The sequence below is a fragment of the Aptenodytes forsteri genome, unplaced genomic scaffold, assembly GCF_000699145.1.
Source record: "Aptenodytes forsteri isolate BGI_AS27 unplaced genomic scaffold, ASM69914v1 Scaffold61, whole genome shotgun sequence".
NCBI lineage: Eukaryota > Metazoa > Chordata > Aves > Sphenisciformes > Spheniscidae > Aptenodytes > Aptenodytes forsteri.
The window spans coordinates 3,572,406-3,588,367 of NW_008794443.1; the positions used below are offsets into that span (position 1 = coordinate 3,572,406).

At 38.2% G+C, this 15,962-nt stretch overlaps 2 protein-coding genes across 3 annotated transcripts; both read right to left on the reverse strand.

The window, feature by feature from the left end:
* Nucleotides 1–611: 611 nt before the first annotated feature.
* Nucleotides 612–4,281, reverse strand: RBP7 (retinol binding protein 7). Its single transcript, XM_009289648.2, has 4 exons — nucleotides 4,147–4,281; nucleotides 1,541–1,719; nucleotides 1,177–1,278; nucleotides 612–853 (listed from the first exon to the last, which is right to left on the reverse strand). The coding sequence occupies exons 1-4, from the start codon at nucleotides 4,217–4,219 to the stop codon at nucleotides 803–805; spliced, it is 405 nt and encodes a 134-aa protein (XP_009287923.1). The 5' UTR covers nucleotides 4,220–4,281; the 3' UTR covers nucleotides 612–802.
* A 2,880-nt stretch (nucleotides 4,282–7,161) lies between these two features.
* Nucleotides 7,162–13,010, reverse strand: NMNAT1 (nicotinamide nucleotide adenylyltransferase 1). 2 transcript variants are annotated; one of them, XM_009289650.2, is made up of 5 exons: nucleotides 12,841–13,010; nucleotides 12,173–12,356; nucleotides 11,404–11,477; nucleotides 11,132–11,203; nucleotides 7,162–9,805 (listed from the first exon to the last, which is right to left on the reverse strand). In XM_009289650.2, exons 1-5 carry the CDS (start codon nucleotides 12,962–12,964, stop codon nucleotides 9,405–9,407), a joined length of 855 nt encoding a protein of 284 aa, XP_009287925.1. In that variant the 5' UTR covers nucleotides 12,965–13,010; the 3' UTR covers nucleotides 7,162–9,404. The 2 variants fall into 2 exon arrangements, with proteins under 2 accessions (XP_009287925.1, XP_009287924.1); XM_009289649.2 differs by lacking the exon at nucleotides 11,132–11,203 and having other exon boundaries at nucleotides 11,332–11,477.
* Between the last annotated feature and the right edge of the window lie 2,952 nt (nucleotides 13,011–15,962).

Below are 15,962 nucleotides of genomic sequence, written 5' to 3' on the forward strand. Positions count from 1 at the left end.
GTTGATCTGACCACTTACATGTGTTTACACGAGGCAGAATAAAACCTGCTTCTCTATGCAACATTACACAAGGTCAAAAAGAAAGACATTTAACCTAATTGAACAGATGTATGCAAATAAATCTTAACTAAAGAAGCACTGTTTTCACTCTGGATATGTGCTTATAGAGTTCAATTCTTTTGCAGACTGGAATCTACATGGATTACTCGGACCTATCTTCATTGTTCTGGGATTTGATCAGAGGCTGGTTTCCTCTGGAAAGCTGAATTTAATTCTTTTGAGAACAAAGCAGCTATGGCAAAATATAGGACCTTACATTACACATTTAAGATACAAGCAAGTGGAGTTAACTACTAGTCTGCATGTTAAAGAGAAGCATTTTGAATAATAAATCTGTATCCTTTGTTGTCTGCTTCCTTGCCTGTTATCTTCACTTCTCTACCATAGTTCCCCCTCTGTTTTGTTTGATGTTGGCTTGCCCCTTGTTTGGATTTAGACTGTTAGTTAACTGGAGACCCAAGCCATATCACTTATGTTTTGGGTTTGTTTTTTTTTCCCTCCAAAAACACATTCAGAAGTCAGGTACTTAAAATTGGTTTGGTTTTAGGCATTTATTAGCAAAAAATCAGTTCTTTAACACTGGCAACAGCAGACTTATTTCCTGAGCCAGAAACATCAGACCATTTAGGTTAATAGGTACAAGGAATCAGTTCTTGTCAGTACAGCCATCACTGGACATGAGGTTGCATAGTCTCCTGTATATAGCTGTCTCTCCATGTAGGAACACATGTAGTACACACATTCAAGCTCTCTTGAAGACCTGTTTACATAGTTGATTCTCACAACGAAGCTCCTACCAAAAAAAAAAGTATAGATGTATATAGTAATCAAAGGAACTGCTTCTAAAAGCGAACATAGATCCTCTGCCATAGCTACTGACCACCACTCTGCTGTCATGCTAGTAAGATATCCTTAACATTCTGAATTTAACTATACAAGACAGTGAAACAATGAAGTTGTTCCAAGTAAACTAAAATCAAAGCAGAATTTGCTCCCTATGTACCATCCATTACAAATACTACAGAGCTAGAAGAAGACTTGTGTACACCATGACCACATTATAGATCTTATTTTTGTCATATAGCGACAGAAGCAGTAGAAATCCAAAGTAAATACCAGATGGAGGTCATCTCCTTCAAGCCAGTGAGTCCAGCCCCTGTTCTTCTTCTCACCAGTCTGGACACAGACAAGTTTGTCATTTTCCCAGGTAACTAGGCTCTGTGGAAAAGGAAACAAAAAAGTGTTTCTGTATGTCTTTGTCTCAGTTCTGCAATATACTCATAGACAATGTCCTTTTTTCTGGATAAAAGGGGACCTAAATACTACTCCTGAGGGGAAATGAAACTCCTTGTCTGTAACTCAGGCTCCTACCTCTGCGTTGCATTACAAATAGCATTCTTGAAACAGTTTCAGCTCAAGTAGCTGGGCTAATAGGCATCTTAATTTTGTAATGGCCTCTTGATTTTATATATTGTCTTACCTTGCATTTTCTGTTATCCAGGCCTTTGTTATCTTCTTCAAACTCTTCTCCAATTTTGAATTGAAGCAAATAATCTCTGAATGTGCTAGTGGTGTGGATATAAAATGAATCACCATCTTGTTTGATCACTTTCTGAGGCTTCAGCATTTTTGCTATCTTGCGTGTTGCAAAGTCAATACCTTGGACAGGAAGCAAAAAAGTCAGAGTTGTATTTATCACCAGCCATTTTGACAGCCAGGACTTACCTTTATTACTACTAGAAGAATTTCTTAGATAGTTTGACATTACTGCTATGCAAGGTTTTGGGGTTTTTTTGGGGGTTTGTTTTTTTTTTTTTAAAGCTGTATGTTACACAGATCAAGTTCTTGTACGTTTTACGCTTTGGAAACCAGTTTACTCAATTGTTGCACAATTCCTGTGCAAGATTTCTAGGACTTTGAGTCAGAAGAGTCCTTTTAGGAGTTGGGAAGAATTGGTTTCCCCCCACACACATACATCCCAAGCTTGGTCTCAGACTTACCCCTTGCTTAGCTAGAGGGAATAGTTAATGCCTATTCTTATCCTTTGTCAGAGGAAAGGCATTATGTGAATTAACAAGAAATCTTTGCACCCTATACCTTAAATAGGGTAAAATGAAGGGCAGTTCTGAAATGAATTACTCAAGCTTGCTTTCAGGACATGCCACTGCTGTTAACACTTCTTAAGTGCAACTAGAAAACATCACACTTGTCAAAAGATTTCCTGGTTATCTGTAATGATCAGTCACCTTTAACAGACTCCTGATGTTCTTGGTAATACTGAGCTTAAAGCAGTGCTTCTAGAGTTTTTTCTACTTCTCTAGTGAATGTCGGTTTCTTTAGAGGAACGGGCCATCTATTTGGCAGGCAACTGAGTTACATTGCATCCCAATAGCATGCTCAGAGTTGGGTTTTCAGGAAGGGGGATGGGTAAAATGGGGGGCTGTGTATTGATTAATTTAGTTGTTTTCATCACCTAGATTTAAAGTGTCATTTTGTAGGACCACTAGGAGTTTCTCACTTTATGCAGGCTGGGGTTGTGATCTTCTTGTCAGGGTGTTTTCAGCTACCATGTGTTGAACCATATGGCTCATTATGCGGTCTGTGTTTGAAGTGGGACTTCATTACTGTATGCATTACAGCAGTGCCAGAATCTGTCAGTCATGTTTTTACATGGTTACCAGTTTATTTTAGCATAGAGGGGTTTGAATTCAGTACTGGCAACAGCCATACCCATTAAGCCTTAACATGGTTATAAGAATGTATAAATACAAACTACTTAGAAATCTATTCTGTAGAGGTAGATACTAAATTGAAGGAAAGGCTAGGCTTGGAATAGCCATGTCCTTATCGGTAACCCTCTAGTTACTCAGCTGATCAGATATTAGCCTCCTCACTCTACTTACCCTGGCAGAAAAGTTTTTCATTCTAGCTCAACAATATTGACTTCAGTCCTTGTTTTGTTCAGTATACTGGCAACCAAGCAGGAGTAATTAAAGATAGATTGTAAATCATCAACAGGATTCTTTGCCTTTACTTTTAAGTTCCCCAATTACATGCTGAAAACAAACTGCATTTTTCACAAGATTGGTAGTTATGTTTCATTAAAAAAGCCCTTTACTTAGCTGGACAATGTTTATTATCAAGGAACAGACATAATCTCTATTCCATTTGAAAACATTAACACATTAAGAGTATATTACTTAATATTCAAACTGAGGAATAAATCCTCATTATGGGACCACCCTTTCCTTTTTTTTCCTAACCGAAAACACACCAGGATTAGAAACAGAGAAGAGTTCTTTCACCATGTTAAAGATACCAACTAGACAATTTAAGTAGGTCACCCAGCCAGAAAATAGATTTCATTCTAGTTGTGTATACAATAATGAACAAGGGACACTGTTGGTCATCAGTTTACACAAGTCAAAAAGGCAGAAGGGGGTGGGAGAGGCAGGGAGAAGAGAAGGCAGCACACAGGGTCGCCTGCTGTTACTGTCTGTAATGAGCTTTGTACAAGAAAGCTAATAAAGTACCGAGAACTTTCTTAAGTTCTCCATTTAAGCACCGTTAATCTCTCTCTAAAAGGTCTGAGCAAGGTAAGAGGGTAGTTTCAAGCACTCCAGAAAAGGGATAGTTAGAGAGACTTATCAACAAGTCACAGTGGCGAAAGAAGTATTTTCTAAGCTGTTTAAAGATAAATGACACCAAGCTGAACAACTGCCTGGAAGTAGCAAATACACAAGCACTTTTTTTTTGTTACTTAACATTTCATTAACCCTAGACATAGGTTCTGTTAAGTAAGAGAAATTGAGCGGACAGAGCAAACTCTTCCCTGTCTCTGATGAAAGCTATACAAAAAATCTTTTAACAAGTACTAGGCTGAGAAATTCCTGCAAGGACACTTGGGTGACAGGCTGAAGTATAGTTAATGCTGTCTGTTTATCAGTAGACAAAGATTCTTCCATTGTTTTTTCAGAGAAAAAAAGCTTCAGCAATATCTAGGTTTTAGAAGAACTCAGCCTCTTAAAATTCAGGAGGACCCTTAAGGGGAAGGGAGGAAGGATAGAATCAGTTTTTTTCACCTACCTAAGGCCACCATATAACCTTCAAAGTTGTCATTGCTGATAAGGTTCCAGGTTCCACTGAAATCCACAGGCATTGCCAGACTGTGGAAAGAAGATACAGTCAACCTCTGACCAAAAGGCAAAACTGAAGAAGTAGTTTTCCAACCAGGCCTTATGTAAGGAAGACTGTGGGTGGGATTACATCTCAGAGCCTTTCTGATGGAGGGGAAGGGTACTATTGCTGAGCCAATGGGTGAGAGGGTATCTGCAGATCAGCTTCAGCTGCATTGGAGGGAAAAGTTCACGGTTTCTGAAATCTTTGTGTGGAGCAAATGTTAGTAGCCCAAGAGTCACAATGCAAACCAAAAAGTGGTTTAAACCGTTTGTGTCCATCTTGTATACTTTAAAGGGAATCATGGACACATTTTGTCACTACTAAAATTCCCTGCATGTACATTAGATCTGTGACTTTATGATCTGAAATCTACATATTTGTTGAAACGGTGATCTACCCACTGTAAATACACACTATATTTGAACAGACAGGGATTGACTGTTAAACTGTGGATGGTATTGTATCAGCAAATTTTACCGCAGTACCTATGACACAGTGATAGAGATAAGTATTATATCTTGTTGGTTTATGTCTGGAGTAAATAGTAGGCAGCATCATTGTCTAGTGGTTATAACAGAAAAGTGAAAGACAAATCTTGTTTGTATATGTTATTCTCTGATGTGACGCTCAACACAGCTCTACTGTGCCACAGTTTACCTGTTTGTGTTCTGGTTTTTTTTAATGCTGTTAGTTATATCCTAGTTAAATGAACATACGTATACAAAATTCTTTATTTTCTCAGATGCCTTACCGGCCAGAAAGTTTGTGTAACAGTTAGGCATGAGACAGCAGATCCAGAGGCCTGAGCTCTGTTCCCAGTTCTGCAGCTCTGTATTTATCAGTTTTCCTAGATGGGAAAGAGGGCAAATACCTGTTCTTGCAATTGCAAATTGCAAAAATCTTGCACTTTCAACTCCTAAAAATAGCCAATAACAGTAACGAATTCAAAAAGTACTCTCGTGTATATAGAAGATGGAGCTCCCTCCTTTGCTTTTTACTCTTGACATACAGTAAAGGAGAGATGACACAGAAGTTATTCCCACTGATGCTTTATTAGATGCTATACATTGTGGCAGAGGATATAGGGAGTAGAGCACAGGATGCAGCAGGTAAGCTTCAGTGTTGGACTTTATCTTCAGCAAAGAAGTGAAAGAAATCTCTTACGTGATGACCCAGGAATGTGTTTTGAAAAGTGAATAAAGAATGCTTGACTTCGAAGAGAAAGGATATATAAGGAATTTGGAAGTGACATTTGATTTCCTTTAGAAGATACCTAATTCTCCAATCTCTTGCAGTTCCTCCATCTGTGATTACTTTTTGCAAACTGTATGCCTTCTGGCTACAATTTACCAAGTGAGAAATACGAATTTAATAATCCTGAACAACTAGGCACGCTAGAATTGCTAAGTACAGGAGAGCTAGATAACTTTGTACCTCAGTTTCCTCATCGGTAAAATGGGGAAAACAGTCATTCCCGGTCACATGTATGTTTTGAGCATTAGCTTAATTCCACATTTTGAGTGGTCAGGTGGGACAGTAATGAGCACCACAATGAAGGCTACACTAAAAGAAAAACCCAACATGGATGGGCAAGCAAAATCTTAACTGTGTTGCTACCATAGTAAAAAGGGAATTTGGTGTTCTGAATCTTGAATGAGGAAACTTACCTATAGCTACTACATTTATCTATTTACTGACTTGGGTTAGGCTGAATAAAAAGATAATATTTTGCAGAGAAAATTAAGTTTCCGTGAACTTTAGCTACATTTTTGGAGCTGATAGTTTGACCTATATGACTCACAAAATCATGCGAGTAGGAAATTAGGACGTCAAAGCTTGTTTCCTGTTTGCAGATGGATATTGTTCTCTAACCTATGCTAAACTAGGAACAGCACAGAGAAATGCAAATTAGTGTTTCCCCTGGACTCAAATAGTAACATTTCACCCATAATTTGTTAGTACAAGGTTATGATAGTAAAGCACTGTTGCAATACTACTGACTCTTCCAAGTAAAGAGAAGTCAGTACTTGGATAAATCCTATGTAAAAGCCTGGATATAACATTTTTATTGAAAATTAAGATTATGCAGATTGTCTGGGATGTGGTGCTTCTTTCTGTAAATCAGTACTTAATCTCAAACTAAGACTTATAAAGGGTACTAGGGTTACTGTTTCAAGGCTTAGCCAAAGAATTGCCTGTGGACCTTTTTGTAAGAACTGCCGGGTGCCCTGGCCACATCCTCTAAAGGTTCATTTCTTTCTCCCTTACAAATTCCCAATTTTCTTTTTGTGGAAAGATTTTTTTTCCATTTCCATCTTAATTGCTGTGCAGCATTGAGCATCTAACACGTTCCATTAAGGATGTGGCCTCATTACAGAAGTAGATAAAGTGGTTCCTGCTGCTGCTGCAGTATTTATAAAATATTTTGAGTCTGAATTACACATGTGGTGTAAGGGCCCTATGTTCTCTTAATAGAGCAGGACCAAATGCAGTGATGTAAAAAAAAAAAAGCCTCATTTTTGTTTGTAGAACATCTGTGAATGCGTTATAACTCTTATATAAAGAAGTTCAGTGAACTGCATTATTCACAAACCTTACATTTTCAAATATATAGATTATCTTTTAGATCTAGTCCACTCTTGAAAGTTATACCTGTCTAACATTTTTGAATAGGCCACATCAGTGACTATGATGTTGATATTTATAACTGATTGGAACAGTAGATTGTCAGTGTGCGCTTACTTTTAGTGTTGCAACAGGCAGGTTTCTGGATCCCACTAGTAAAACAAACGATCCATATTCAGCAGTCAGTGTAATTTTTGAACAATGCTCTGTTTTGTATAGACAGAACTGTACTGACACCATTCTACCTACATGCAGTCGTCAGACATCAGATTTGGCTAATAACAGGATGACTGAAATTAGCATATTACATGCAATTTATTTTATTGAAAGACCCATCACACATAACTACATTAAAACCCAGTGAAATATAACTGTTTGAAGACCAAAGCTTTATAAAACATCCTGTTGAATTTGCAGTTTCTCTAGAATTACACAAAGTGCACCAACACACACCAGCATCATTTAGAAGAATAAACCTAGACTTAAAGTGCAGTTTTACTCTGAAAAGTGACCACATAAATAGGGTGCTTTCCCATTAGAAAGATCTGCTGTTTATTCAGAAGCACACTGGTTGACTTGAGTGCTGAAAATAAATCTTTCTTGCCCTCTATTCTTGTCAGTCATAAAGACAGACAGCAAGCAAAAGAGAAAAGTAGATCTTGTCCTTCCCTATGCACCATCAATAACATGGTTATCTTCAATCAGTTATGGCAGTTTGATTGCTAAGGTGTCACGGGGGCATAATTTATCCTTCGGTACCTTTATTACTATTGATGATAAATGAACCTGGCCTCATTATCGAAGGACAGTGTAAGCTTGCCTGAGCTCTAGGGGAAAAAATGGCAGACTGAGCACATTTGATGCAGGAATCGCCAAGAAAAAAAACTAAGAATCCTTGATGCTACTTTCTCTCACAGTGCAGTTACAGATGCACTTCTAAGTTGTGACGTGATTTTATTACACTAATCTCCTTGTAGATTCTCTGTAGACAGCCACCTTTACAGGCTGGAGCTAGCAGGACACAGATGTTCTGGTGTATGGTAATTGCAGAATTTCATGTGGGGCTCTAAGTTTGCATGCCCGATGCTAGCTCCACTGCGGGTTACAGGTTTTCCTGATAGTGTCTCGACTCCCCTGCTGGGTTTTACACGAGCCTTGCAGGCCCTAGGGTCACCCGTGATGTTCTGCGTTTGGCTTCTTGCTTCCAGACTCCCCCTAAGCTCCTAGGGAAGCCTACACCTCTGCCTCAGCTCTTTGGGGATCCCCTGCCCAGGGAAGGAGGATGATGGGTTGTCGCGATTATGATCCTGGAACATGCCCCTGGTCCTAGGCTTGCCCAACAGCATCTAGGCTTCCTGCCCTGATAGTCTCACATTCTGCTGGATTTGTTGATCTGAAAAATGTGAACGGAGTCATCTTGTGGAGATCGTATGAAGAAGCTGTTGACCCATTAGGAAGCGTCTTGGAAACCTTGACATTTTTAATCAGGCACATAATCCAAACAAAAATGGGATGACGGCAAATAAAGGGAGGTAGAATTCTATCACCCATGACATTCACAGTGCCTCTCTAGTTTATATTCACATAATACAGACAATATACTATTAGATTCAAAACCAGATTTCTAGCAAAGAAAAACATTTCACTTATGTACAGTCTTAATATTCTACCATTTTTTCTCAACTCCAGTTACAGAAAACAATTCTGGCTGTATACATTTGCCTCAAAAGTAAAAGCTCATTCATTATTTGAAATAAAGGGACACCTATCTGAGAATCCGTGCAATGACACTATTATTAATTTCTACCCATTAAATCAATGGCTATAAACCAGTTTCTGAAGTAGGTCTGTCCTTCCATGAGAAACAGTGCTGAGCTTAATGTACAGCTCTGGAAACATGAATGGAAAAGTAAAGCACGAGGCATTTCTGGGAGCAAATTGCATGATGGCAATCAAACAGGCTGCATATTTGAAAGGCAGGCAACTCAAAGCATGGTATATCTAGCACCACTTCAGCCAGGAGTAAATTTTTCCCTTCCAGCATAGAGCTAAATAATTTCTTTGAGGTATACCACATGTTGGCAATTTTTAAAAAAATGAGTTATATAGATTTACTATCAGTGACTGGTACATTTTGAAATTAAATGGCTTTGTCTGTTAAGACACTGTAAGTTATTAAAAATATTTGTGTTACTATCTTATAAACAGCAGTCAGAGCAATCTGAGTTAAAACTAATCAGAACATTTTCATTTGTTTTGTTTGTTAATTTGTAATTCTCATATGCAAGTGTGAATTCTTATACTTAGTTCATTGCACTGTGACAAAATGTTTAAACATGAAAATCTTATTGTTGGCTTTAAAAAAGATTGTGTAGGTCCAATTATTGAGTGCACCAAACCTCAACAGCAACTACATATGTACTAAAGCCACAGAATTACCCCACTATTTACTTAAAAAAACAAACAACCCCCCAAAAACACATTTTCCTGTACTGAACTGTAGCTTTTTTCACAGCAGAAAGTTAGTTGTATAGTGCCTGTTAGTTCTTGGAATCACTTGCATGTTTCTGTAAGGGAGCCAAGACAACCCCAGCATTCCTGTCTTCACTCTCTGGACTATACAGATTATTTTTTTCTATGTATGCTTGAACTACGTCGGGCACTAGGTAACGAATGCTCTGGCCCCTCCGCAGTGCTCTCCTAATCTTGGTGGAGGAAATGTCATTTGTGATCCATTCTTCCACAAGGTGAATGTTATTCTTATGCCTCCACAAAATATCAGATTCATAGATGAATTTCTGAACACTGTTTCCAGCCCTACTGATGCATACAAGGCCATGATTTTCCACAATTTCAGTGATGTCCTCCAACTTCCACAGATTGGGGATCCCAAAAGATTCCAGCATGTCACTTCCACAAAGCAGTTTAACCTGTGGGACACCTTAAAAAGAAAAATAAGTGAGAAACAGGGCTTCGTTTAGGCCACCAGATTTTAGCTAACTTGATGGGGACATTTAATTTCTAGGCTACCTCTCCATATCTTTGGTTAAGATGAGACAATGGAATGAAATAAAAAAAGATTCAGAGTGTATAATTTATGATTAGTAGCCTCAATACAGGATTTTTCTGAAAAAAGGTTATGGGAGTCCCTTCGTTCAAAAGGATTGGAAAATAAACTCTAACACGCTCATTTAGCCTGGGGGTGAATCGATCACTGTGAGGATCAAAGTAAAAGAAAATATAGAGAAAATTCCAGAATAGCTAAGCATGAAAGGATACTGTAACGCTGTTAAAACTTTATCTGACGTTCCATAGAGTTACAGAAGTGGAGGTAGCTTTTATGGGACAGGGGGCAGAGGGAATTATGTAAGAAAATACAACAGACCCCCCTGCCCCCCCTGCCATAGACTGTGTGACCTGACTTCAGGGGACTCTCTACCATACTATGTTTTATAGGGAATCGAGAGAAGCATGCAGATAGAAACCACCTTAAAGTAGGGGAAGCAAAATTGAGAGTGCTACAGATTTGCAGCTTCCAGTAATGTCACAGGATGGTAGGAATGTAGTAAAACATCTGGCAACACAATATGAAAAAAGCCTGCCTGATGCTGTTGGTCTTGTCTTTGAATACACTTACTTTAAAACACTATCAATTAAACAGTGGAATTTGGAAAAGTTCAAGGGAAGAAGTCAGGCAGAAGTCAAGATTTGCTAATATAAAGGGTTAAGATGGTCATTATGCAAGGACGTTCAAATTCTATATGAATACATATAATTGTACATGTTAAGCTAAAGAACTAAAACTAAGATCTAAAAGCAAGAAGCAAAATAAATGCTACCTAAAATTACAAAGCCAAGCTATGTCTGTTGTATGAAGTTTTAAATTACAATTTAAAAATGATCCTATACCCAGATACATTTTGAACTTCAGGACTTAATCCTGTCCTTTCTTTCTTCAGCAACTTATAATATGATCCAAAATTCTCAGCTGTAACTACAGTATACCAAAGTTCTGTAGGTAAAATGGATAGCTCAGACCTGCTTCAGTTCAAATTTCTATTATCATGAGTATTTTTCATGTCCTATATATTTTACCCTTACAGTCATCTTTTTACAAAGCCTACTGCTTTATGCTGTGGGATCTCAGGGAATAAACTTACTCAGTGAAGTCAGAACCAAGAACTAGCATCAAAAAAAGTTACTAATCAGTGCAATTCCCTTGAAACAGCAAGTATTGTTAAGCATTTCATTTGCAAACAGACTTAACTTTTTATATCGGGATTCTGATTTTTCTTTTTAACAGGGTCATGCCTATTTGGTTCCTGTTTCCTCTTCCGTCCTGGCTTCGGAATAAACTTATTCAGTGAAGTCAGAACCAAGAACTAGCATCAAAAAAAGTTACTAATCAGTGCAATTCCCTTGAAACAGCAAGTATTGTTAAGCATTTCATTTGCAAACAGACTTAACTTTTTATATCGGGATTCTGATTTTTCTTTTTAACAGGGTCATGCCTATTTGGTTCCTGTTTCCTCTTCCGTCCTGGCTTTGTTAAAGGTATAGCATTCTGCAGACTATTAGTGGGATCAGGACATAAAAGCTTTTCATGATGGTACCTGCAAAACAGATGTATTTTAGGTATTTTTAAGATGTATGAGAAATACAGGGAAGAGTATGGCCTACTAAATAATCTTTCACCACTTCCTCCTGCAGTACTTTCACAGACAATCCATCCAAGAACTGATCTGCCTGAACAGGGACTTGTGAGAGCTGGGTCATAAGATGGTCGAAGTGCAAAGATTTCAAAGCAACAGCTACAAGGTTGGTTTGTTTCTTTTTTAATAAAAATTCGTTTTAAAAAGAAGAACCTCAGTGAAGTAGCAGTGACTGAAAGAGTAAAAAACGTAAAACTTAAAAAAAGATACTCCTTCAGACAATTCTCATGCCAGCCTTTAAATACACAAATGGGCAGCGTAACATAATCGGAATCAAATGAGGGAAGCTTGTGTAGCAAGTGTGTACCCTATTCTAGTCTCTTGTCCTTCCTCATGAATACCTTTTCAGCACGAAAATTGAATAAAGCCTAAAACAATGTATCTTAAAAATTGTTCACAGGCTCATTTTTTGTACGTTTAGGACTTGTAGTGCAATCTTTCATTTACAGTGCTCATATAAATAGTAATTCTGATGTCACTGAGTCTATTCATATGATTTGGGGTTAGCCTGCTATCATTCTAACTTGTTAGAGCTAACACCATTCCTTATCCTTCTATAGGTTCTTGAGACTTTTTAGGGTTTGGCTGAAGAATACCTTAAAACTTTTAGTGTTTCCAACCACTCACTCTGGCTGCTTTCCCAATCATCAACTTCCACCCAATCTGAGTTTTTTGTAGCTAGTTTTGCCATAGTTACTCGGTGATTCGCACTAATCAGACCTTTCTTCTTATATGCATCACCTACTGGTGAAATTATTCCTTTGATTACTTTGTATTTTCCTGTGGAAAAAACACATCACACAAGAACATGAGAAGTGGTTGAGCAGATGTTACTTCCACTGTATTGTATTTAAACTATTACATAACCATTCTTCACTGCAGTCTCTAAGAACACCAATGCCAGCTCTGATAGCCAGCCCAGTGGAAAAGTACAGCATACTTCTGCCATCGTGCAAGGCGGCACAATTAACGATTTAGAAAGATCTATTAGAAAGATATATTTCTAGAAAGGAAGACTATAAACCTCATGATTTAGCTCATTAAAATTAGTAATAAGCAACACATACATAAGACTGTTCTTTCATGTATTTGGCTTACATGATTTTGTATGATACATACATGCATACTAGCTTCAACATCTAATTAGTATTTCCAAAAATATCTGTCGCTGTCAAACAGGCATTCATATACACAAAATATTCACCTTAACATTTAAGCGTCTAGTTACCAGAGCTGTTTTGAATGATATAAATTACCATCCTACCTGTTTCATGAAAGTAGTCTTTAGCCAGCTCAAATAGCCTTAGATGCATGTTGGTAATGGGATTGAAGGACCCACAGGCCAGCAGTACTACTTCAGTCTTCTTGTCAGGATCTTCCATAGCCATTCCTCGCAGCTACAGAGCCAAGTGGAGAATGTTGGTGCTAGTTACCAGCTACTACAAGAAGAGACCAGAGTAAAAAATAGTTATTCCTACTTATTTGTGCTGCCAATAAGCAGAAGATTTCAAGATCAGATTGAACACTATTTTCCTTCCATCAACATTTGGCCTGTGATTGTTCATGTGATACTGCATTATCCAGTTTCTAAGAGGCATTATCCCTGGATAGAGGTACAACGCAAGGAGCTGAGACAACAGTGGCATTATGCTGCAGAAAGGAGGGTAATTCTTCTGTGGGGCTTCAGAAATCAAGGATGTAGAGGAAAGTGAGTGTGCTAGGAAGAAGACATATGTAATAGATAAGCAAACGCAAATTTGCCTCGCCCATGTATTATCAACGCAGCTGCAATTCCCTCCTATATGCAAGAGAAAACATCTTTAAAAATGAAATCACTGAAAACAGGCTGTTTGCCTGAAGAGAGGACAGTGTACTGCCCGCTCTGAAGAAAAGCAACTCGTGCAGAAAAATGAGGAGAGATGATTTGTCCTGAATGCAGGACAAACTTTATTAAAACTTCTCAGTTTTTTTAAGATGCCAATGCCAATCAACTGCCAAGAGACACATCTGCAGGGAACTTCCTTACTTCTAGTGCTTACAGAGGGGAATAGAACATCCTATGACAGTTCCCAGTGCTGCTACTCTAAACTGCAGTAAGTCTTTTCAGCAAAATATATAGAACTGACATTACATTGTATTAAATTCTGGAGGAGAGGAGGGTCAACATTTCTTCGTTCAGGATTTATTTACATTTTACATGCTCTTCGTATGTGGGAAGAGAGCACTATGGACTAAACATGAAAACAACCAATCTACTTTGCGTTGCAGAAAGTAAGTGGTAGGTGTACCAGCGGAACAGATGATAGAAGAGTAGTGTATTAAAAAAAGTTTAGTGAAAGCTGCAATTAAATACCAGATATTTTTTTCCTTTTTTAAAATACAGCAGTGCTGTTCCAATTTTGAACTTCAGTTTCAGAAAGCTGCTTAAGAATTGGTGAAAATAAGGCAATTTCACTACTTATCTTTTTCAACACTACATGGATTTTTGCTTCTCAGTGCTCTTTTCTTTCATGAGAATACTCTGGCTTGCCAAGATGGTTTCCCCTAGCCTGGCCCTGAACAAATGAAAACTGGAATATGTTATGGGCCATTCTCCTGCTGTTGCTATTTGTGAGATGTCTGAGACATCTGTGTTGAGCACTGAATAGTCTGCCATTGTTTCTACAGCAACATCACTGCCTGGAAAAATCCCACAAGGTCACCCTCACATTCTGTCTCCTTTACAAAGAAGCTGAGTGATGTTCACAGCCGCCACAGTGGTGAGATACCATCACAGCTAAATCTTGTACCAGCTACCGTGTACTAACATCAAATAGCCCTTGAATAAAAGGAAGTCTTGCAAGGCTTCACATTTTGCAAGTGTTAGTACTTTTCTGTGCTTTCAAGAGTTTCACAAACTTTTAAACTATTCTTTGTTACTGCAGAGTAGTTCAGCATTTGAAGGGTTTGGTGTTACTTGGAATGCAGTCTTCACAGGGGCATCAGCTAGAAGAGTTACTATGGGAACAGGCAAGGAAAGGAGTTAGACTTGTCTTTGTAATGCATAAAGCCCTACTTTCTAAATAAAGTGACTCATGCTGCCAATTTGAAAAGGCTTGATTTTCTCCTTTTAAAAAAAAAAAGGCAAGGGCAAAAATAACAGAAAATTTTAAGATGAAAATATATAGTGCCTTTTCCGGAGTTAGTCAAATGTCCTTTTTCATGCTGCTAGCTAATTTTACAATCTTCAGAAATAGGCAATTATTGCATCATAAACTGACCTTGTAGCACTTCATATCTGCATAGAAATTGAGACTATAAATATAATTTAATAGTTTGCACATAGTCTTAGTCTCCTAACTTGCATTGCCATCCTCTGTCTAGCACTGTTTTCACAGAAAACAGCTGCATGGTTGATGTGGAGAGTGGAGGAAAAGATGGAGGTATCATCACATGATCACCTTCACTGTTACGTCATCCTTATAACCAACACAGCACTGTCAGAGCTGTGATCTGCTTTGTATGAAATGACCTTCATACAGCTCTAACTTTTTTGGGAAAACTATGCAATTTGCATGTCCCAGGAGGGAAAAAGAGGACTAGGTTCCAGTGATGATTAAAGCCCAGCCACCCCCTGAGCTGTATATGGAACCATGCCTATTCTTATTGTATAATAACATAAGTAGTTTTGATGAATTACATATAATGTGGCACTGCTTGACACAATCCTAATTATTGCAGTTCGACCACAAGATCCAAACCAGCAGCCCAGCTCCTGCTATACAGTGAGAGATCTGTACGCAGGTGTTTAGTTTCACAAAACTGAGAACAGTCTTAAAATAATTAATGCTATCTTATGCCAAATACTAAATGAAATGTTAGTAAAACCTCTCTACAGAGACTTAATAAGGGGAAACAAAGTAAAATGGCCTTCACTCAGATTTTCCGTAACTGTAGGACATCCTGGATCATTTTCCCTTGTCCTTCAGAAGGAAAAATGAGGCGCCCTGTGATGTAGTCCTTTACATATGTGCTTATATATAATCTCATCATGCTTATACATAATCTTTTCAATATTTAGTGTGTACTACTTGCAGTCCTGCTAGCGCTTAGCTGGATTGGACGCGTGTTTGCACTAAAAAACATCAAAGTATGCCTACAGTAGGTTTTGGGATGGTTCTGAAAGCCAGCCTGTTCGTTTCTGTGGATAAGCAGGTAGTTGTGAGAATGCTTTGGTCAATCTCATTTATATTTCAGAGGTAAATATTTATTAAACATGCTTGTATATCTGTGGAATATAAACATCATTAAGTTTACGGTGTCTAGGCTGTTGCTGGAAGCTCTCGCACGCTAAGCACGACGGTTTTCGGTCCCCTTCAGCACCCTCCTCCCCGCACCTCCTCGCCG